The following is a 24,768-nucleotide window of genomic DNA, read 5'->3' as shown; positions in this document are numbered from 1 at the left end:
ACGTATGTCCTCAGACCCTGCAAAACACGTACATAACCATAACACAATGAAATAATAATTTTCCAAAGTACTTTTTATTTAGTCAGAAATCTGTGGTAATGAAACGAAAGAAAATTCCAGACAATTATATCTTTTGGACCTGTACTTCTGGTTGTAGTTTCAATTGATGCTATAGATGAATCCATCACAGTCGTCCCTTAGGTAAAAATTTATATCTCCGAAAGTACTGAAGTTATTCACCTGAAATCAGCTGGGCGAGCGTGAGAACCAAAATTCTGCTCTCCTCCCAGCTCCGTGGTAAGCTACGCTTTCGATGTAAGATGACAATTGGTAATAATTAGCTACATTGCAAACCCAGAGAGTGATTGAAAAAGTTTTCATATTTTCATATAGCTGACATGACCAGTTTCATCTGGTTGTTTCATTCAACTGATAAAACTGACGGAATGATTAAACAGTTGATTAGCCACTCACGTCTTGCTGCATCAGTGACCTGCCGTCACCCGTGTACTGCTTGCCGTGGAGTGCATCCTTCGTTGGACCAAACAGACGGAAGTCGGAAGGTGCGAGATGCGGGTTGTTCAGCTCTGAGTGATCCACCGGTCACCCTGAATGAGAGCACGTCCCCACATCGCAGCAGTCACAGCCGTCTGCAGCTGACCGACACGTGGAGGTCGGCCAGATGTGCACAACCTTGCTGAGACGATGACGCTGCTAGGCCAGGCGTTGATCACCAGTAAGCTCTTCTGACGCTGACACACACCTCGCACTACGACTCACGGTGCTTCTGTTCACTGCCAAATCTCCTCAGACATTCTGCAAGCGGGTATGAAGATCTCCGATGCTCTGGTTTTCATCCGAAAGAAACTCAGTGACAGCTCTCTGCTTGAGTCGCACCTCCTTTACGGACGCCATTTTGGAAGCTACATACAGTGCTGTCAGCTGATGGAATTCCATGAAGCTGTAGGTGCTGAAGCGGGAATATTCCACGATGTCTCACAGATTTCGCATTTTTCCAACAGAAATTGGCCGACAAAAAAGAATAGCGTTGCAGATCGAACGCCCCCGTAGTTTTATGATTAGTTTATAATTAGCTCAGTTGGACGATGATTATGCTTATGTATTTTAATCTGGGTCCTTGATCTTGATGTGGCTAGATTCTTCACAATGCCTGTCTTCCTCTCAGCATCTGGTAGCAAGAAATGCATGTGTTTGAGAATAGCTCCACTTTAGATTTCTCCCTGAGGTCACTGGAAATATGTTTAATATCGTTCTCGGCCGAAAACACTAACATGTTATTGCTATCTGAGCTGCACAGTGAAGTCGCTACCACAGCCAGGACAGACACACAGCCAAACCAGTTACAGAACTACTGGCCTGCACGTCAACTGGTTCCGAAAATGACGAAGAGATTAAGGAAATGCTATTTGAGAGAAAAGAAATTGGTCAGATCGCTAAGCGAGATGAAAACTTGTGATGGGGCACTCGAAATCGATAGTCGGAATACGAAGTGGAAGAAAAGTTGGAGGAAAAAGAACTGAAGTAAGGGAGTGAAAGGAGAAGCTGCCTGGCAGAATTTTGCACAGAGCACAATTTAACCACTGCTAACAGTTTGTTTGAATCATGAAAGACAAGTGTGTACATGTTAGGAGTCAGAATGCACCTCACTATTTGAGACATACTATATAGTCCTAATATTTACTATTATTTGACAAGTAAAAATAATGTGCTCGGATGGAACCCTGCTTCTCTCATAATGACTCTGGAAGTTGCTAACGTCCATTCCAATCAGCTGGAAATTTATTTCCTGAACCAGATACTACGAGTTGCAATTTTCATTTTAATCAACGACGTGGAAAGAAGTCCCCTCTTAAGAAAAACTAAGCAAGACATTGTTATCTAACAATCTATACAGAGTACGATATATTGTCCTACAAACATTGGATCATGGTTGGTTGTCTATTCAGAAAATACTGTCTGAAAAACTAGTGTTTCGTCGATTATTTGACTATTTCTGGACCAGTTGTTGGTTGATGAAGGCCAGATGCCATCAGATATGTGGAATTGCAGTGGAAAGCCCCATCACATCGAAAACGCCTCTGAGGGGTGGAAGAAAGTGATACATTAATAACAAAAGCTCAGCCAAATTAATATCAAAAGCTCAGCCAAACGTTTACTCATTAATAAAAAACCTTCGAGAGGGCGTCGAGTGCTTTCGCTGATTAATTTCTAATTTGGATGGAAAAAGAATAAAGAAGTCTGCAATTCATACTGATTAGGCGACTGTAATGATTCCAAATTGATGGCACCGTGAAATCGTTTCTGACTTGTGTGACCCACACACGGAAATTACACTGTAGAAGGAAACATCACCACCATTGGAAATTATGTAAACATTGAAAACTAGTTTAATGCACGTCGTACTCATTGGAAAGCTTGTAAACAACTTTAATGATGGACGAAATGAGACCACTTCCTCATGATTTTCCTGGGAAACGGCACACCGACAGCTAAATACCTGTTGCAATTTGTGGAACATCCGGTAATGAAGACCGGTAGGGCTACCTTGAAAGGTCATGCCTTTCCTAGGGCACCATCACGGCACTCCTATTGAGAGAGACTCTATGAAGAAAAACCTGTGTGGGTGGACAGCAAACAGAAAACCGGTGCAGAAGACACAAATGACAAGCAGCCACATCCACTCATTCGTCCTTCGTCTGCAGACCTGCTGCAGACCACTGCACGGTGTGTGGTCGAACCACGGTCCTCCCGAATGTGAGTCCAGAGTGTCTCACCGCCGCGCCCTGCATATCCAGTCCACTACTTGCATTTCACACACGTTGCTCTGCCGGTTACATGGCGCAGACACGCACGAAGATTGTGTCTCCAAAATATGCTGAAGGTGATCGGGACCATGGCTCTCTGTCTACTAATAATTCAGACGCGATCCCGCTCAGTATCTTGGCAAATTTGTGATTACCTAGAAAACCGTTTGAGTGAAAGAATCTGTGAAATCTCAGTGTAAACTACAGTCGCGTTGCGAGTGTCACAATAAAGTAGAATACTACACCACTGATCTCGGGATACATTAAAGATTTATAAGACAATGTCTGTTTCTTAGACGAGGAACATGTCGATGCTCGAAGACTGTATGGAAACGTAAACGGCTTTACAGCTTTTACCACTTAGTTTGACATGCAACAGCACTTCGATGTAGGAAAATACGGTAACAATACCTGTAAACAACAGTAAAAATTCGTTCATTATGCGATTACAACGCCAGTGTCAAAAGTTTTGAGCCTGTAACATTGAGTGCATAAAAAACGACAAAGCGATATAAAATGGAAACAAGTGTACAACTAACGAGAGGTGGGGAAGGAAGACTTGGGTTGGTCGGGTGGCTTCCAGAAGCCTGCAGTGCACGTGTTGGCCTGCGACCCTGCGCTGACCTCCGGCGCTACGCTCTGTTCAGCACTGCCTCGGCGTCTCCATCCACGTCGAGCGGCCGCCACAGAAGCCTTGGGACGAATTCTTAGGCACTCTGCTGGCACCGTAACGGTCCGGCAGGCGTCTTACGCTGGTGGAATGGAGATGCTGATTCGGCACGTTTCGAAAAAAGTGGACGCCGTTCTCGCGAAACCCACTTGTCTGAATTTCGGAAGCCAGTTTACACTGTAGGGTGTGGAACTATTTCACCGACTCCGTAGTTTGCCCCCTCATACGACCAGGAGAATCAAGAGTGATGTCCGAGCTGTGATGGAGCTTACTTTGGTTTAGCCATGACGTATGTGTCATCTAATAAGCACCCGAACGTTCTGTGGGGCAAAGATGCTCTACAAACACGTCCACGCCAAAAGGAGATGCAAATTTATATTTGTGCGAAAGTTCCACAACACACGTTCTGGAAATGGAGGCAACGAGTTCCATTCCTAAACTGCTCAACCTGGAAATACCTGGGTACACCATAGCTCGCAACAATCGGATAAAATGGCGACATGATTTATGATTGTATTATGCAGCATTCTTTACCACGGAGGTGGGCGCTGCATCTTTTTCTGAAGAAGACGCAGGTATCAATCTGTTCAAAGGAGAGTTAAACATACCAATGAATTTAGACTAGTGGTTCAAAACCGCTCAAATGGCTCTGACCTCTATGGGACTTAACATCGGAGGTCATCAGTCCAATAGAACCTAGAACTACTTAAACCTAACTAACCTAACGACATCACACACACCCATGCCCGAGGCAGGATTTGAACCTGTGACCGTAGCAGGCGCGTGGTTCCGGATTGAAGCGCCTAGAACCACTCGGCCACGGTGGCCGGTCAAGTTTAATCGTGCCTACCCTGAGACATTCACCGAGGAAACTGATTTCTGCATTACATGTACATTGCTTCTGATCAGGTGTCACGGATCTGAGGAACTTGAGATAAGGAGGAAGAAAATTTTTCCTAGTTAGAGGTGCCACCAACTTGGATTTAAATATAAGTCGTGTAACTTTATCGCTGAAACAAGTTTGTTGCTTTGCTAATTTTTTTGCTGAGACATAAATAAACCATCTTTTGACTGAGAACGATAACATTTTTAGAAGGTGAAAGCAGTCTATCATAGCACCGCAGTGGTAGTTACAAACCTTAGGTGATCACGAAGCAGTACGGACCCTTGTCATTTGAAGGAAACTGGTGACGTTGCAATTGATTTAGGGTGGACAACACTTTAACAGCTGTTGTTTCGTACAGGTATGCATGCGCCTCGTACAAGTGTTGAGGGTGCAGTGTGAGGGCTGCTCAGTGGCACTGTGTTTCAGGACCACCCACCATGTCGGCAGTTCCGGAGGTTCAGAACACCACAACCGAGGCCCTGGCCGCCCTGGTAGACGGGGGTGACGGCGCCCTGGTGACGCTGGTGGCGGGCGAGACGAGGGTGGCGGCTCACAGGGCCGTGTTGGCGGCCGCGAGCCCCGTGTTCGCAGCGATGTTCGCGCACGACATGCTGGAGGCCAGCTGCGGCCAGGTGAGCATCGACGACGTGGAGGGCCCGGTGCTGAAGCTCCTGGTCGCCTACACGTATACCCTGCAGGCCCCCCAGCTGCCCGACACGGCCGCCCAGCTGCTCTCGGCGGCCGACAAATACGGCTTGTCGGCCCTGAAGGCTGCCTGCGAGCGGCAGCTGATCTCGCAGTTGGCCGTCGAGACCGCAGCGGCGACGGCCGTCACGGCAGTGAGGCACTCGTGCCCGGACGCCACCAGGGCTGCCGTCGCCTTCATAAAGGACCACCTGCAGGTGGTGGCCACGCGGGGCTGGGCGGACGCTGTGCTCGAGTACCCACAAGAAGTCAACGAAGTCATCCGTCTGCTCGGTGAGCCACCAGCAGAAGCCAGGTAAGCACGATTCCCATTTTGGCAGTGCTAGTGTGAATTTGACGTCGTCCCTGCTTTGTTCGTCCCTGCTTTGTTCGTCCCTGCTTTGTTCGTCCCTGCTTTGTTCGTCGTGGGTTTCTTTGCTGCCTACATAGCATAAGACCTTAATGTCATCTACTTACTGATCGTCGGTCACGATGCTAAGTCTCTCGCTGTTTTCTCTTCTTCTGCTTCTTATCAATTTCACCTTTCTTTGATTTACTCTGATTCCATATTCTGTACTCATTAGACAGTTCATTCCATTCAGCAAACCCTGTAATTCTTCTTCACTGTCACTGAGGGAATCGGTCATCAGCAAATCTTATATCATTTCACCCTGAATTTTAATTCCACTCTTCAATCTTTCCATTATTTCCGTCATCGCTTCTTCGATGTATAGACTGAACAGTAGGGGCGAAGGATTACATCCCTGTCAGACACCCTTTTTAATCCGAGTACTTCATTCTTGGTCTTTCACTCTTATTTTACCTTCTTGCCTCTTGTACATATTGCAAATTACTTGACTTCTCCTATAGCGTACATGTATTTTTGTCTGAATTTCTAACATCTTGCACCACTTGATATTGCCGAACGCTTTCTCCAGGACCACAAATCCTATGAATGTCACGGAACTTCAATTTTCTTTTCCATTCTCCTGTGTATTGTCCTTCTTGGCAACTGGGATCCTTGAGCTGTTAAGCTGATTGTGCGATAATTCTCACACTTCTCTGCTCTTGCAGGTTTCCAATTCGTGCAGATGATATTTCTATGTCAGATTGTATATTGCCAGACTTACACATTCTACACACCAGTGAGAATAGACCTTTTGCACCTCCCCCAATGATTTTAGAACTTCTGATTGAATGTTGTCTATACCTTATGCCTTCTTCGATTTTAAATTTTCCAAACCGCTTTTAAGATCTGATCCTAATCACCAATGTTTTCCATACCGACTCCTGCTTCTTCTTCTGTCACGCCATCGGACAAGTTGTTCCAATCAGGGAGGCCTTCAGTGTACTCTTTCCAACTATCCGATCTCGCCTCTGTATTTAACACTGGAATTCCCATTGTGCTCTTAATGTTACCACGCTTGCTTCTAATTCTGTGGAAGATTGCTTTGACTTTTCTATATGCTGCGTCAGTCGTCCCAAGAATCATTTCTTCTTTGATTTCTTCACATTTTTCGTGCCATTTCGCCTTAGCTTCTCTGCACTTCCTATTCATTTCATTCGTAAGTGACATATTTCTCTATTACTGAATTTTCCTGAATATTTTTGAACTTATATCTTCGATTGATCAGCGGAAGGATTTCTTATGTTTTCCATGGTTTCTTCGCAGTTAGCTTCTTTGTACCTACGTTTTTCTTTCCAACTTCTGTTACTGTCGTTGTTAAAGATATCTATTCCTCTTCAACTGAACTACCTGTTGAGCTGCTTATTATTGCAGTAACTGTAGCCTCAGAGAACATAAATCTCATCTCTTCTTTCCTTAGTACTACTGTATTCCACTTCTTTGTACATCGATTGCTCCTGACGAGTCTCGTAAAATTGAGCCTACTCTTAATCACTGCTAAATTGTTATGACTCTATATCTACTCCTGGGTATGCTTTACAGTCCAGTATCTGATTTCAAAATGTTTGCCTGACAATAATATGGTGTGACTTTAAACCTCCCATATTTCGGTTCTTTTCCAAGTATACCTCCTCGTCTAGTGATTTTTGAACAGACTATACCAGCTATTACTACAATAAATTTACTGTAGAACTTAACTAGCCTTTGTTCTCTCCTATTCCTATTATCAAGTACATATTCTCGTGTAACCCTTTCTTCTACTCCTTCCCCTATGATCGCGTTTCAGTCCCTCCATGACTATTACATAGTACTGAATTACCTGTTCAATATCCTCACTTTTTCTCTCTCTCCACCTTCAACTTGCAACGTCATCATGTATACCTGAACTATGCATGTTGTTGGTTTGCTTTTGATTCTCATGAGAACATATCTACACTCACTTTCTGCCCTGCCTTTCTATTGATACTGAATCCTACTGCTGTTGCTACTACCCTATTCTCATGTGACCAGAAATCCGTTTCTTATTTTCTGGCTCCCAACCACATTCGAACTCCTAACTTTCCAGCTCCAGAATCATAGAACGTTATCCTTTCGTTGGTTACTCAACCTCTGATCATTGCCAATTCTTCCTCATTTAGGAGCAGTTTCAGACCTCAAGGGAAAGAGAGTGCCCTGAACCTCTGTCGGCCCCTCCGCCCTCTTTGGAAAGGCTGTTGGCTGAAAGAGGGCGACACCTGATGCTGGAAGTCTTCAGACACCAATGCTGATGATTCGTATTCAAAATTCAAGTGATGGTGAGGTTCAAACCTGGGACTGAAGACTTTCCTGATTACTAAAAAAGACGCTACCCCTGGGTGACTGGCCCCAAAGAGCAGGGTGTGACTCCCTTAGATATCCAGTCAAGCAGGAGCTATGAGCACTGGGGCTACTCATGCACACTGGGGGCAAACAAGAAGAGAATACTCCAGCCAGCACAGTAACATTGTCACACTCAAGGCTGTGCCTTACAATCACATTTCCTTCTCGTCTCTGTTCAGCTATCGCCCTGAATATTTTCCGTGCATTCCCTTTAACAAAGCAGACAGGAAATCTCTGCCCCCTGTCTTTTTTGAAGTTCCTTGTGGCGTTACCAGAGGTCGTCCAGGGAATCCTATCAGGTTTCCTGCTACGGGCATACAGCAGATTATATTCGCTGTTCATCTACAGGTCTACGACATATCTCCCACAATGTCAGTATTGATGTGACTTTTTCATCCAGCTATCATTTGTTGCCTCTCTCTCTCGGATACATATGCTCCAGACAAGTCTATTTTGTTTCTTTTTAAATTTAAAAAAAAATCCATATTCAGTAGACTACAGGTTACTTCGCAAGTTGTAAACGTTGTCCATCAGATAAAATTGCATACACTGTGTAATCCATTTTTTTCTTTTAATGGTGGCCTCTACTGCAAACTGCTCAACACGAAAATTGTTGTTTATGAAACACATCACCACTGCTGTCTTTTCAAGGAATCGAATTGTGGAGACAGTACATGCGTATATACAGTTCTATTTGCTTTACTGAAATGCAAATTTTGAATATACTCTCGATAACTTTTATAGCATAGCTCTTGTAATTCTTGTCCATCTTCTTCATTCCCTCGGGCTTCACATCAGAGTGCCTGCATATCCATGACCATATAGTTTAAACAGTAAGTTGATACCCCAACTTATCAGTTTGTTTCTCTCTCTCTCTCTCTCTCTCTCTCTCTCTCTCCCTCCAGTGATATAATTCAGCATCCATATATCAGTTTTCAAATCACCTCACAACCAAAAGTAGCAGCCAGATGACTTTAACTGCTTCTAAATTGTGTCTGATAGTTGTTCTGTCAGGGCAGCAAAATTGTTGGCCCTTATGTTTGGGATTTGGTCTGTGCTTCATTGTGAACAATTTGTTGTTTTGCATCTTAAGCTATGCCATTGGGGTATATAGCAGAAGTAGTGCAGAAAAAGACCAGTTAATTGGTGGTACAGTCACGTTAAGTGACAGGCTGGTGTTGTTGGCACTGTGTGTCCTGTTGCCCCGGTGGACAGTCCCTCAGCTGTACCGCCTGCAGTGAGCCCCTGTGTGAACACGCCCACCCACACAGTGTTTCTCTGTGCAGCTCGCCGACCGCCACAGGGGGCGGGCCCACCCCCAACTCTGACCGTCAACCCCACAGCGGCCACAGCCGGACTCCTGCTGCAGCTGCGCCTCCCACGTCTGCCAGACACACCCCTCCACCTGATGACGCAGCCGTCTCGCGCTTCCGGTGAGTTGTGTTGGCACACGTCCCCAAGTCTTACCCTCAGAGTACTGCTTATTTTGGCATTAATCAGCTGATATAGTAAATAAAATAAAATACAGATTCCTTCAGTTTTTGGATAGAGGTTACAGTTGCCATTAAACATTACTTATTTCTCACTTTTTTGGCTATGATATTTTGAAGATTGAGCACATATGCAGAAGATTTCTCGTTCTCTGTATTTGCAGTGAGAATTAAGTTCAGTTCAGAGTCGCTCAACTTTAGCTACGTAGGAAGTTTCACATACAAATCATACCCATTTCCAAAGATTCTTTATATATTGATGTGTTGAATCTAGATTTTGTTTTTAGTGATGATTGTGTGTCTTACAAATTGATTCTGAATTAAATGGGTATGCAAACGGGATGTTTCACACAATTCCACACAGCAAAACTTACGTGAATGGTTGTAGATATAAGTTATTGAAGACACTCGGGAAGAAATGACGAAAGAAAGGTAAACAGAAATAAAAGTAATAATTACAAAGTTATTATTTAGTACCGGTATGAGGATGCAGCTTGTTTCGGGTTTGTCTTAAAATGTAATTCGAATATTCCTTAAATGGTTCCCTAGTGAGTTACATCTGTAGTGACTATTGGAAATCTGTGCCGCACTGGAACAGGAACCCAGATTTGCTGCTTATTGCAGGCAGTCTCCTTGACCAGTCGGCTGCCTGAGCACACCTCCACTTCTGACTCAGTGTCTCATCGACACTTGCACTAGAGTTTATCCTGGGGGACTTGTGGGAAGAGTAGCAAAAGTGAAATCGACTCGGTGGATGTTACCCTACTTCAGAGGATGTACATGAGAACCTCTGGTGGTGGTGTTTGCAAACCATGGGTAAAAAACATCATCCACAATGGTAATTCCATCTACGCCAGCAAACGCATCAGCTGGTCTAATGGTTGAGGTATCTGCTCTCGAGAAGTGAGAAATGCAGTGGGTGTGGCTGAGTGGAGATGCGTACAGCACTGTATGGCTCGTCACTCGTAAACAAACTCCTGTATTCGATGGATGATGGAGGTCACCAGGTGTGATGAGTAGTGGATTTGATTCACAGAGGAGAAGTTTTGCATAATTCTATGGTATAGTAAACTTCTAGTTTCAGAAATGAGCAACTGACGTGGGCAAAGATAGTTGGTCCTACTGAAAAATATATTGACGTCTCACAGTGAACTGATACATTTGCAAGATGACTTCATAGCCTGTGGATTTCAGTATCAAGTATGGACCATTTTATACTTCAGTTTTATATATACCCAACAGCAGTTTCCTCAGTGATGGTGCCACTAAACCGGAGTTACTAAATACAGTTTTCCTTAATTCCTTCACGAAAAATTATATATATTAGGTGTTGTGAAACAACTCAAATCACTTAAGAAAGGCAAGTCTTCTCGTCCAGATGGAATACGAATCAGGTTCCTTTCAGAGTATGCAGACACAATAGTGCCTTTCTTAGCAATCATATACAACCGTTCACTTGGCGAAAGGTCTGTTCCTAAAGACTGGAAAGTAGCAAAGGTCACACCAATACTCAAGAAAGGAAATAGGAGTAACCTATTGAATTACAGAGACATATTACTAACCTCAGTTTGCTGTAGGATTTTGGAGCATAAACGGGTATTGATTGGACAAATATATTATACTAGAACTGACATGTGATTACATTTTCACTCAATTTGGGTGCATAGTTCCTGAGAAATCAGTACCCAGAACAACCACCTCTGGCCGTAATAACGGCCGTGATACGCTTGGGCATTGAGTCAGAGCTTGGATGGCGTGTACAGGTACAGCTGCCCGTGCAGCTTCAACACGATGCCACAGTTCATCAAGAGTAGTGACTGGTGTATTGTGAAGAGCCAGTTGCTCGGCCACCATTGACCAGACGTTTTCAATTGGTGAGAGATCTGGAGAATGTGCTGGCCAGGGCAGCAGTCGAACATTTTCTGTATCCAGAAAGGCCCGTACAAGACCTGCAACATGCGGTCGTGCATTATCCTGCTGAAATGTAGGGTGTCGCAGGGATCGAATAAAGGGTTGAGCCACGGGTCGCAACACATCTGAAATGTAACGTCCACTGTTCAAAGTGCCGTCAGTGCGAAAAAGAGGTGACCGAGGCGTGTAACCAGTGGCACCCCATACCATCACGCCGGGTGATAGGCTAGTATGGCGATGACGAATACACGCTTCCAATGTGCGTTCACCGCGATGTCGCCAAACACGGATGCGACCATCATGATGCTGTAAACAGAACCTGGATTCATCCGAAAACATAACGTTTTGCCATTCGTGCACCCAGTTTCGTCGTAGAGTACACCATCGCAGGCGCTCCTCTCTGTGATTCAGCGTCAACGGTAACCGCACCCACGGTCTCCGAGCTGGTAGTCCATGCTGCTGCAAACGTCGTCGAACTGTTCGTGCAGATGGTTGTTGTGTTGCAAACGTCCCCATCTGTTGACTCAAGGATGGAGACGTGGCTGCACGATCCGTTCGTTACAGCCGTGCGGACAAGATGCCTGTCATCTCGACTGCTAGTGATACGAGGCCGCTGGGACCCAGCACGGCCTTCCGTATTACCCTCCTGAATCCACCGACTCCATATTCTGCTAACAGTCAGTGGATCTCGACCAACGCGAGCAGCAATGTCGCGATACGATAAACCGCAATCGCGATAGGCTGCAATCCGACCTTTATCAAAGTTGAAAACGTGATGGTACGCATTTCTCCTCCTTAGACGAGGCATCACAACAACGTTTCACCAGTCTACTGCTGTTTGTGTACGAGAAATAGGTTGGAAACTTTCCTCATGTCAGCACGTTGTAGGTGTCTCCACCGGCGCCAACCTTGTGTGAATGCTCTGGAAAGCTAATCGTTTGCATATTACAGCATCTTCTTCCTGTCTGTTAAATTTCGCGTCTGTAGCACTTCATCTTCGTGGTTTAGCAATTTTAATGGCCAGTGGTGTATTATTCAGACAACATTCTGCATCACTAGAAATAAGTCTTCTCGCCACGGCAACTAAAGACAGTCTCTCTAATTTAGATTTTTTTCACAGTTTCCGGAAAATATTGAAGTTGCTTTTTTGAATTTGTACTGAGGCACAATTTTACTTTCACTGTGTAAAGGAGTGTTGTCGCTTTTTGAACTTTCATCAGGTCCAGTGTGTAATTTTGATTATGTGAGGCAAGTGTATGTGACACCCATTGCCCCGGGGGGAGGGGCGGTTTGAATGGAATAAGACGATTTCAAATGTGAAGAAACAGGACACCTGTTGCGTTACACAATTTTTATCGGATCTAGTGTGCTCTTTCTTCACATCGACATTCTTCAAAAACAGACGTTGAAAATGAACAAAACTCTAAACGACAAAACTGGTCACTGCAGTGGACTCGGGGAACTGCTGGCGTAATCGGCGCCCAGCGCTACGAACAGAAACGGCAAACTTTCAGATTCACCTCACAGTTTTGGCGGTACAGCTGCAGGGTCGCTGGCGTTTGCAGAAATGAAAAAGCAGGGAAGTCGACTTGAAGTGTTGCGGACAAATCCGATACGTGACGAAACCGAACGATGGACCCACGAGACACCTTTCAGTGTGCCACTTACATGCAGTTACCGCAGCTTGCACGGTGGTTGTCGGGAGGCGTGAACATCCGTCGTTTTCCTTTCAGTTCTTTCTCTGAGGGGGATAGCTTGTTGATGTACAGAGTATCCAATAATAAATCAATACTCCAACGAACAGCTCTAAAACCGGCAGTGTACTTACAACGTGCAGCCCATATTTTTATAGGCAGGCACGTTGATGATTTTGCGCTGATATATCCATACTTTCCTCGATACATGGGGAGCAGATAACGGTATTTTATTTTATGTCGATACATCGGATACTGTACATTTTAAAAATATCAAGTCATAGGCAAGCTCTATCATTCCGCAATCGACGTCTGTTAGAACCCGTCGTGCGGCCATCAAGACGTCGGTAAGCCTTTCCCAGGAGTCACCTCAGTACAGGTGACAGCGCGGCCAACCCGCCGCCCTTTTATACCTTGTATACGCGGTACTGCTGCCATCTGTATGTGTAGATATCGCTATCCCATGACCTTCTGTCAGCTCAGCCTGTCTCTGCCTGGAAGCAGCCGGGTGGTTCTACAGCGCAAAAGACCTGCTGTCAATTAGAAATCAGAAACTACTCGAAATTGTACGTAGACGGAATAGAATTTAAATAAGCTAAACATTTATTCAAAATAACTGATGCCTTGTCATCCACAGACTAAATACTTTCCTTAGTGAAGTGTGGTTTCACATTTTGATGAAGAATATGATGAAATAGCACACCATCGACTGCTAGACACATTTGGAATCGCTGTTTGAGCGAGAGAGATGTACTGGACAAGCTACATTGGATGATACATTGTCGTGTGGTCTGGCGCGTATCATCTGACATAAGTCCCTTCATGACAGACTCTATCTTTCAGTGCTCCCCGTAGAAAGAAATCCATTTGAGTCATATCAGAGCACCTGGCTGGCCTTTGTACTGCAGCATTCCGTCCTATACAACGGCTAGGAAACTTTCCATTCATTGGACGCTTTGGAGCAGGCGAAGAGTCTGGGCAGTGGTCGTGTTCGATCCACATAGACTGTCGGTTGTCCACGGAACTACCTCCAGAAGAATAGGCTCGATGTTAGTAAGAATATGTGCATACGTATTTCCATTTAATCACCCCGTGGAAGAAGTAAGGTCCCACAGTATAATTTCGTATCGTGCCAAATCATACATTGGTAATTCAATACCACTAGTATTCTACCTGATGAAGCGAGCGCACATTTTCAGAATCGTTTGCCATGCGCTGCAGCGCAGAAAGACAAAATTTTGAGCCACGTTCAAAATCACGTCCTCAGGAGTTCCCAGTGGAGTGTCAGATGGTAAGGGTGGCATTAATGTAAATGCGGGGTGCGAGAGACACTCGTCTGGCTGACCCCTCATTCAATGAACACAGGATATCTTAACCCTGCTGTTCTGTTCGGGTCTATATGACCCGAAACGAATATGAACGTTATTTTACATTATGTAAATACCAATATATATTTATGAAACTTTGTGACTTTGTCTGAAAATGGATGAGCAGCATGTGTTTTAAAAGGTTTTAAAAAAGTTTAAGAAGTTTGGGCTTCAACTGTAATAGTTGCATATGTAATGTTCGGGTCATAATGACCCGACACAAATATGTTTAGTGTAACTCGTATTTATTTCTAAAATCTGGAAATGGCGAAAATTATTTTTGTTGTGTTGTGTGGGAATAGTGACTGCATCATTCCAACTTACTCTCAACAATCACCTAAAGCTCCATGCGTTCACAACAATGGGCTTGTTTGTTGCTTTCCCCAGGAAATAATAATTGGCAGTTCTCAATAATTGGAATGCTTTGTTTCTGCCCAGTTTGACTTGTGACACCATGGCGATGAGACCATTGAATGATCGTGAGTTGGAAGAAATAGTAAATGCCTCACCAGATGAAGGATCACTTTCTGAGTTTGAAGATCACATCAGCAATGCATCTGAAAGCGAGTGTTCCGATGACAGTTACGACAGTCCACAGCCCATACAAAATAGTGTAGAGACTTTTCTTTCTAAAAATGGGAATATAGAATGGCAGTTGCATCCACCAGCACAACATGGTCGCCTACCAGCTTCGAACATCATCAAGAGTACCCCAGGAGTTACCAGGTATGCAGTCAGCAGAATATCTGATGTAAAATGTTCATTTGAAGCAGTATTTCACACAGCGCTTCAAAATGAAATAATAGAGATGACAAATATTGAAGGGCAGCGAGTTTATGGTGAACAGTGGACAGATATTGATGGTTCTGTTTTCCATGCATACTTAGGACTCTTACTCCTAGCGGGTGTATATCGATCTCATGGGGAGTCTACAAAAAGTTTGTGGGATAAAGATACTGGGCGAAACATATTTCGAGCAACCATGTCTCATGAAACATTCTGTAAGATATCACGTGTCCTGCGATTTGACAAGAAATCTACTAGAGAGGAAAGACGACGTACTGACAAACTTGCCGCAATTCGTAGTATTTGGGAGAAGTGGGTAGAGGTCCTTCCTAAACTGTATAATCCAGGAGAAAATGTTACTGTTGACGAGCAGTTAGTAGCATTTAGAGGTCGCTGTCCATTCAAGCAGTATATCCCAAGTAAACCGGCAAAATATGGGATCAAAATATGGACCATGTGTGACAGCAAAACTTCATACGTACTGAAAGCCCAAATTTATACAGGAAAGGTGAGTGGAGCGGCACCAGAAAGAAATCAGGGAATGAGGGTGGTATCTGATCTCACTTCTGAGTTACGTGGTCAGAATATCACGTGTGACAACTTTTTTACGTCGTACAATTTGGGGCAGCTGCTTCTGAAAAGGAAATTGACTATGTTGGGAACTATACGGAAAAATAAGCCGGAGCTTCCACACAAAATGACCAACAAGGAGGTACACAGCTCTTCATTTTACTTCACAAATGACACTACTGTGGTTAATTATATTCCTAAGAGACACAAGAATGTTGTACTTATGAGCACTCTCCACCATGATGCGGAAATCAGTGACAGGGCTGATAAGAAGCCAAAAATGATTTTGGACTATAATTCAACCAAAGGTGCTGTAGACACGCTTGATCAGTTATTAGGTACATATACATGCAAACGAAAAAGTAATAGGTGGCCAATGATAGTTTTCTACAATATTCTTGATGTTTCTGCTTATAATGCATACGTTTTGTGGATTTCGGTTGACCCTAATTGGAATGCAAGCAAATTGACTAGAAGGAGAATATTCTTGGAGGAACTTGGAAAGTCACTGATAAAAGAACATATTGCATCAAGAACGCATTTCCCAAGAACAGAAGATTCTTTGAGAATGGTCACAAGCATCCAAAACCCGAATGATGTGGGTGGTGTGTCAGAATCGGTAACAACAAGAAAATCTACAAAACGTGCACGCTGTAAGTTCTGTCCATCAAGTAATGACAATAAAACAAACATGGTGTGTGGAAAATGTAGTAAACATATTTGCAAGAAACATGTAACCTACTTGTGTCCACAGTGCAAGCAGTAAGAAAAGAACTGTAGTATTTTATAAGATGATTGTATTGAAAATTCTGTTGTTTCAAATTTATGTGAATACTTGTGCCTAAACTACAATCAGTAAGAAGAGAGGATTCTAAAGTTGTAGTGCTTTCTATGTTGGAATGTAATAAAAAAACTGTAGTGTGTTCTGTACTGTAGTGTGCTCTAAGATGAATATCTGTAATGACAACTGTCTGTTGTTAGAAAATGTCAATACTTACGTCTAAACTGTCAACAATAAGAATAGAAGTATGGAAAAACTGTAGTGCTTTCTAAGTTGAATGCCTGTAATGGAAACTGTCTGTTGTTTCAAATTTATGTGCATATTTAAATGAAAAATATCCCTCAATAAAGTTGTATGCATTGTTATTATTATTATTATTACCATTATTATTATTATTATTATTATTATTATTATTACTAACAAGGTACTGGAATAGAACAACAATGTCGATAGCTAAAACTGTACCAAAATTTATGTTTCTAAAGCATTTTGATATGTCGGGTCATATTGACCCGAACAGTATATATGTCAAGTAAAAGTGAACAGAACAGCAGGGTTAAATAATACCCGGTCTGCATTTAAACTCCTTCGTCCGTTTCTGAAGGGTTGCCCTGCAAGGCAAAGGAATTTCTCGCTTTCGCAAATAAGTGTATGCTTTAGGTGACAGAGCTCTTAAAGTTAATGGATGGGCAATGTCCTCCGAATTCCACTTTGCCCTTTTATTTTCATTTAATAGACATCTTATTTGTGCCAGTGTAAAACACTTTGACAATACACTACTTACACTTTTGTGCAATACGACTTTTGCTTTCACGCCAGATGACTTTTCTGCCCGCTTCGACGAAAGAACACGTCGGAGACAGTTCGTTTTACTTCGTAAGGCTGCATCACATTTTTAGTGCCGCTTCTTTCTGTGCATTCAGTTTTTTTAAAAGTTCAGTCTTGGCCCTCTGTTCCTTAATTTCCAAATTCTTATTCACTACTTCAGTGGGTTCATGAACGCAGTCTGTACATGCGGTTCGGTCGACTTTCTTTCTTTCGGCGGCACAGTTTCTAAAGCTGTCAGAGATAGCTTTTGCAAACTTCTTACTCCACAGCATTGTGCACGTCTTCCGGATCTCTAAAGCATAAATTTAATTTTAATTTTATTATTCGTAAAATTTACCGAGTAGGCCTACTACTCCTAAAAATTACTATGCAACTGCATTAATTTCTCACTAAAAATCAGATCAATTGACGAAAGCGATTAAATATGAGTGGCATAAGCGGCTGCAATAGCCCAGTTTGATAAAATGTAAATATACAATGTAAGAGGAAATACAGTTATACGAACCCATAACCTCCAACATGGGAGTCAGAAACCATACCACTATGCTGCGAAGTCAACTGGTCAGCATCAGCTATTGTTACAGAAGTAAATGTAAACAAATTACGCGAAATATGATGATTTTGTCATTTTAACTATATACTAGCTTTAAAATAGTCAACATATCGAGAATACTTAAAAAAAACGGCTATTTCTAAGACAAATGTAGCTATTATATCCAGGAGGGAAAGCAAATACACTTGAGCAACATTATTTATTGCCTGTACAAAATAGCGAGTCATTCACTCCCGTAAAGGAATATAGTAATGCGTCAAAAAGCATCGCATTTATGTGAATTCGTTTGTATTACGGTAATTTTTCAGTTTCAATTATTGAAAGTGTTATGTATGTGCAGACGTCTTACCCTTTCGTTTGCATCGCCGCTTTCCGCAATTTCTTGTCCACGCCAGTTCGGAATGTTTATGCAGGGGATTGCTGCTGGTAATAACTTCTTTCTTGAAGGTAACCCCAGAAGCTCATTTCTCAAATCCCGTTCACAATCTTCTGGCCGATAGTGACCTGACCACACACGTGCAGTTTCCGCATTCACTTTGTCCTTGCATTTGCATCGAACCATCCATTGACGTCGCAAGTGCTCATCCTTGGGAAAAACGTGATACGTAGCGTCCGTCGTCGTCCGAGCACTGTTAAAGCAATGTGCCGCGGCACACTTACAGCGAGCCTTGCTCGTGGCTGTCTCAAAACTGAATGCTCGGCGCTGCAGCCTCCTCTCCTCTCCTCTCCGTGATGTCAAGGCGCGCGAGGGCGTCTGTGAGTTTTTTTACTCGCTTGGGGCTGGTATGGCCTGCCTGCTTTTCCTATATGCCTCGGTTCTGAAATGCCGTGCCGGCGATTCCGCGGCGCGCGCTTTAAATCGATGGCGACGCACTGTGCAGACCCATCCGGACAGCGTTCATTTTTAGGTAAATGAGTTGGCACCACTGCGAGACAGCAGACGATAGCCACCTCCCGAAACACAACATTGTGGAGTAAATTACATCAACACAGGAACAGAAATCAAAAGCCAAGGTTGCTACATAAATTACAAATGTACATCAGTACCGAATAGCTGTTCATCTAAAGGCATTTTCATCTACAATTCCCTCCTAAATGGATGGATATATTCCAAAGCGATTATAAACGAAATGTGGTGCAATTATACCGGACAATTAAAGACTTGGTCTTCCATTGTGTTTCCTCTAAGAGGTAAAAGTTCCCCTTGATTGGGTGGATTGAAGCGCAACCATTCTTGTGATACGAGTAATTTTTTTTTTTGTTTTTACGGCAACAACTAATTTGTGTAATGTCGGCACTAGTTTTTAGCCATACAAAAGTCTCTATGGTTGATCAAATTACCTATTTTGATAAACTGCTTGCAATGATGGATTTATACTCCAAATTTCGTAGTGCACTTTCTTGGCAGCTCTGGCAAACCGCGTGGTTTATTTTCGGTCGCCTTTCTGATGCGTCCAATAGCGGCAAGGCTGACTTGTGTGTAAACTACAATCCTTTCTTTTTGAGACTGGCAACATTAGCCCCCAGTTCTCTCTGTGCCGACTCTTTAATACAATCCGTGATTGCAACAGAGGTGACTGAGCCATTTTTACCCCAAAGATCGCAATTCTTTGCATTGTGCAGATTTTCCTGTGATGTGGTGCGCTTGTCGATCATCTCTGAATAACATATTCGTACATGTCCACAGAGCATTTCACACGGTGGATTACTGTCGACCGTTGAAGGAGATAGAAACGTGGGGAATACATTCCCATGTATGTGAGTGGACCTGAGCTCTTATGTGACAGAACCCAGTATGTTGTCCTCAGTGGCGAGTGTTCGCCAGAGGCAGGAGTGCTCCAGAAAAGGGTGGTGGGACCGCTGTTGCTGTCTGTATACATAAATGGTCTGGTGGACAGGTATCTGCAGCTGTTTGCTGACTGTCCCCTAGTGTACAGTAAGATGTCGTCGTGAGTGAGTGTAGGAGGACACAAGGCGAGTTGGTCAAAATTTCTAGTTTGTGTGACGAATGGCAGCCATCTGTAAGTTGATGCAGGTGAGTAAGAAAAACAGACACGTAGTGTTGAGGTGTTCCGCTAGACACAGAGGCGTCGCTTAAATGTCTGAGCGAGAGTTCGCAAAGTGATACGAAATGGAACGAGGTTGAGAGGACTGCGGTAGGGAAGGCGGGAGGTAGACTTTAGTTTGTTGGGAGAATTTCAACAAAGAGTGGTTGGCCTGTAGATGAGGCTGCATGTAGGCCGCTGGTGCGACCTATTCTCGAGTACTGCTCGAGTGTTTGGTATTGGCAACAGGTAGAATTAAAGGAACACAGCTATAGGATTGACAGCTGAGCTGCTAGATTTGCTACTGGTAGTTTAGAGTGACGCAGAGGTATTGCGCAGAATCTTCAGGAACTCAAATCGGAATCACTGGAGGGGAGCCGACGTTCTTTTCGAGGAATTGTTGAGAAAATTTAGAGAACTGTTTTTTGACGCTGACTGCAGAACAATTCTAGTTCCGGCAATGTACACTTGAGACAAGGCGTGTGAAGATAGGGTGAGAGGCGTTGTCGCTCGTACAGAGGCATACAGGCAGTCGTTTCTCCCTCGCTCTACTTGGGAGCGGAACGGAAAAAGCAGATGACTGCAGTCAGTTGAGAACTTTTTATATGTACCAGTTACTACTATTGTTTCATATGGTTGCTGCTCCACCTACATTGATTATTTTGTACTAATGCAGCAGTTTTATTACCTCTGTAGTTTCTAGTTAGTATTTCAATTGTCTTTGAAGCTTGTTACTGGCTCTCTCGCTTGGGATTAGCCTTTAACTTGCATCAGCTGTGGGGAGAGGTTCCCGCGACATTGGTTAAAGTTCAGCAATGCCAGATCTATACAAGTATTTTGATATTTGTAAGTGAACATGCGATAATGAATCAACACTCTGTTTGTATTTCTTACAGGCACCTGATTTCTTTCTGGCATGATCTAGTTTATGCATTGCATTAGATACAGGAAATACAGTACTTTTTTGAGACTGGTCTAAAGTTTCGGCTTAAGTGTTTGTACTACTACTGAAACAGAAATTTTACTCGGAAGCAGCGTAGCTGGTGTACACTTGAAGTTTACTTAGACCTTTTTAAGTGTAAATGTAAAGTTTTACGCCTTCTGTAGTGGTGTGTAACTTATTTTGTGTCCAGAATTTTCAGAAAATGCAAAAAGTTGCACAAAGTTAACATGACTGAATATAGTAGTTGTGCAGGATACCGCCTGCCACAGACCATATGGTGGGTTGCAAAGTGTGTAAGCAGATGGAAATGAATGTTCCAGTGGATGTATCTCTTGTTGCATGCATGATTATATGAGCACATGTGATGATTATTATGCAGCGGGTAGTTTGTGTGTGTGTGTGTGTGTGTGTGTGTGTGTGTGTGTGTGTGTGTGTGTGTGTGTGTGTGTGTGTCAGGGAGAGTCGACCTGGTGCCCTTGTTGTATTTGAAATATGTCGACCGACTTATTGTGTACGAAGCAGTGACTCTTATATCTTTTGTCGGTATGTCAGGAAATTTCCATGTTACTGGCCTGAATCACTTAGCTGTCTGGTGAGGAAATTGTATTTCAGTACTTACAGATACGTTTAGTTTCTAGTGTTTTCTTCCTAGGTGACAGAAGGAATTGGTACCCAGAGAAGGTAGTTTTAGGGGTGTGTTTGAATGTAGATGAAGGATTGGGTGGCAACTGCATGCCGAGGTGAAAGGAGGCGGATCTGTGGAGTGAATTATGAGGAAATGTGCCAAATGTATTTGTTACGGGATGGAGTGCACCTATTTTTAATGGCAGATGGCTGAAGTTTTTGGTTATGGGCTAGTGCTGCGGATCTGTCTGTAATACGCTGGTTAACCCGTATCGCAGAAGCGAGATTTCTAGATTCGTGACTTGTCGCTCGGAAGAAGTGTATTCAGAATTGTTGGCAGTTTTGTGGCTGTTACAGTTTCTTTCATTTGGTGTGTGTGTCTCGACAGTAGAGAGTAAGTGTGTCGATGTTTTGTGCAGGAGCCTTTCTGAGGAGGAGCGAGGCAGGAGGCTGAGAGAGGCGGCTGTGGAGGGGGCGGTGGAGGAGGTGCGGGCGTTGCTCGCGGCTGGGGCGGACGTGGGGGCGAGGGACGGGGATGGGTGGACCGCCCTGCACTGCGCTGCAGACAGAGGCCACGCGGCTGTGGTGCGGCTGCTGCTCTCTGCGGCGTCCGACCCCAACGCCAGGGATCAGTTGGGGTGGACGCCGCTGCACGTGGCGGCATACTATGCCCACGCAGAAGCGGCGGCTGCGTTGCTGCAGGCCGGAGCCGACAGGGGGGTGAGGGCTAATGACGGGAGGACCCCCCTGGACATCGCCAGGCAGCACAACCGGCAGCAGCTCGTCGAGATGCTAAGAGAGCATTAATACGTGCCAGTAGTACTTCATTGTACAGGATATTAAAATAAAAAATTGAAAAAAAAGATCGATTTCTCTATTCATTTCTACCTTTTGCAGTCCACACAATTTCTCCAGTAACACCACAACTACTGCAACAACAGGAGATATCTGTAAACCAACGTGACAAACCTTCCTTTTGAGAATTCACTCTGTAAAACATTTCGCAAGCAATTTCTGCAAAAGGTCAGCAACAATTGACAAATACTCCATCATTCATAAACTCCACTTCTCTCCCCCTCTCTGTCTTGTGTTTCTCGTCCCATATACAGTATTCAAACAGCTTACAAGAATACAGCCGACGTCTCTCACAACCGCCTGTATTTCGAAACGTAAACACCCACTCTCTTCCAAGAGACAAATGCGAGAATACCGGTTGTTGTGTAACACGTCGTCCAGCCGCAATAACGTCACTTCTTTCCACCAGTCCGCATACACAGGAAAAGAAATCCACTACTGTACAATTACACTGCTGACCACAAATTGCTGAAAACAGTAACTCACCTACCGTAAAATATCTAGGGCTCCTAAATCCAAATTTCGTGCTTCCTGCCCTGTAGTATGAAGGCTTCACAACGAAAGCCACAAAATTTTCCGACTTTTCTCAGATTTTCATTTCTTTCACAAAGGCTACGTGTTTCTCAAAGTTCAAAACCCAACACAAAATTAAATTGGACAAACTCTTCTACAACATGCACCAATCAGCAGTGATTTTCTGACAACGAGTGGTGACCGCGCTAGAGCGTCCTAAAAAAACGGTGACTCCCCAAAATTCGGATCGCGCCTAACGCCATTCACCTGTTGCACTCTGCTATTACGGCACTTTGGAACGGTATGGCACGCGTCAGCAGACGGAAAACAGCCCAGAACTCCACCTGTGTTCTTCGCATCGTCAAACACAATAGCACTCACGGGAGACATCCGCTGTCGAAAGAGACGTCATATATTTTGAAACGTGTTCGCATTTATTTAAACTAGTGCTTGTAAGTGTGTGGTTGGTATCTGAGAAATGGCTAAAATTTATTTTGATATCGAAATACGTAAATCTCAGTCCAGTGCGACAGAAAAGTCTAGAAATAAAATTTTGTACCAAAGTATGCGAAGCACACGCTACACGATGCGAAATCCAGGCTAGCCGGTACATCAAACAATTCGCCTGCGAGAGAGGAGGTCGTTTTCAATGTAATTTATACATACCATTTATCTGCAAAACAGATAACTCAATTTAAAATATTGGTCCTGAATATTGTAAATCTTTATCTTCAGACTTGTAAACAATAACTGCACCAGATATGCTATCGTATTTATAGTGCAAATGAAGATAAAATGTAACGTATCCCGCTTTGTGTCAAAACTGCTCCAAAATTCACAAGATAACGCCTTTCTGAAATAATTTAGGGATTCGGAAAGTCTGAAATGATAATTTCACAGATACATTCTGGTGTGAGGCGGAGGACAGTTTGAGTACCACAGCTGTTCCGGCCTTTTCCTGTTGCAGTCGCGATGCTAGAAATATCTTTGAACTAGTCGTCTATTAAGAGCTCTGAATGGAAAGTAAGAAACCCGGAGAACATCTGGCGTGCATTTCCTCGCCATGTTACAGATTTAGGTGGAACCTTTAACCTGCCACCTCTGCAGTGGGCGACGTAGGTGGCTGACACTGACGGCAGGGCCAGGGAATCGTGAGAAACTGATCCAAGTGCTTTACTCAAAAACTACCTCGGGCCATTAATCTGAGAAACGAGTCGTGAAGACAGCATCTTAGACTTGCAAGTGACAAATAGACCCGAACTTTTCGAATCTGTTAGGGTAGAACGGGGAATCAGCTATGCCAAGACCGTTACAGTGTTACCGAATACGACCGTAACCATAAATAGAAAATAAGTTGGGAATATTATTGTGCTCAGCAAGAGCGACGAGAAACAGGCTTCAGGTTACCTTTCCTCTGCAGCAGCAACAGCGCGGGTATCAGTGGAAGGAGGTGAAGAGCATTGTGAAATACGCTTCAGACAGGTGTGTACCGACCAAATGCGTTTCAAGCCCAGTTTCACAGCGATGAGTTTACAGCACTTGTTTTCGTTTAAGTGCGCGTCTGCGCACGCCAGATCACGAGATAACAAAGGAATTTCCGAGATCCGAATTTCATCGATAAAAATGACGCCAAAGAAACAGTTGTTTCTGGAAAGAGCAACGTATCTGTAACATGTTGCATTACTCCCTACGTAACGAAAGCCCGTGTAAACATTCGGTCTTGTCTGTAAGGCAGAAACGCTTACGACACTGTTATTCACGTGCAAACAGCAACAGGTGGCGTCAGACAGCCCGCGCAGACGGCCGGCGCAGTCGCCGAGGGGAAACTCGCAGGTGGGGGAGCGACGCAGAATGCGGGCAGCGAATCCGGCAGAGGGCCGCGCATGCGCAGATGATGTGGCGGGGCGGGAGCAGGCGGTAGGGGCGGTCCGACCACGGCGGCGGAGAAAAGACCGGCCACACGACAGGGGGGCCGAAAC

The 24,768-nt window shown here is 44.0% G+C and overlaps 1 protein-coding gene across 2 annotated transcripts in view; it reads left to right on the top strand.

The window, feature by feature from the left end:
- LOC126426717 (ankyrin-1-like) overlaps positions 1-22,230 on the top strand; it is a 56,680-nt gene extending 34,450 nt beyond the window's left edge. For both annotated transcript variants that reach the window (XM_050088635.1, XM_050088634.1), the window contains exons 2-4: positions 4,808-5,381; positions 9,116-9,262; positions 21,841-22,230. In XM_050088635.1, coding sequence (XP_049944592.1) covers positions 4,819-5,381; positions 9,116-9,262; positions 21,841-22,228 — 1,098 coding nt within the window. In that variant the 5' untranslated portion in view covers positions 4,808-4,818 and the 3' untranslated portion in view covers positions 22,229-22,230. The remainder of the gene's footprint in view (positions 1-4,807; positions 5,382-9,115; positions 9,263-21,840) is intronic.
- Positions 22,231-24,768: the final 2,538 nt, after the last annotated feature.

Source organism: Schistocerca serialis, chromosome 11 (assembly GCF_023864345.2).
Source record: "Schistocerca serialis cubense isolate TAMUIC-IGC-003099 chromosome 11, iqSchSeri2.2, whole genome shotgun sequence".
In the NCBI taxonomy this organism is placed as follows: domain Eukaryota; kingdom Metazoa; phylum Arthropoda; class Insecta; order Orthoptera; family Acrididae; genus Schistocerca; species Schistocerca serialis.
This window is presented reverse-complemented; position numbering and strand designations above follow the sequence as displayed.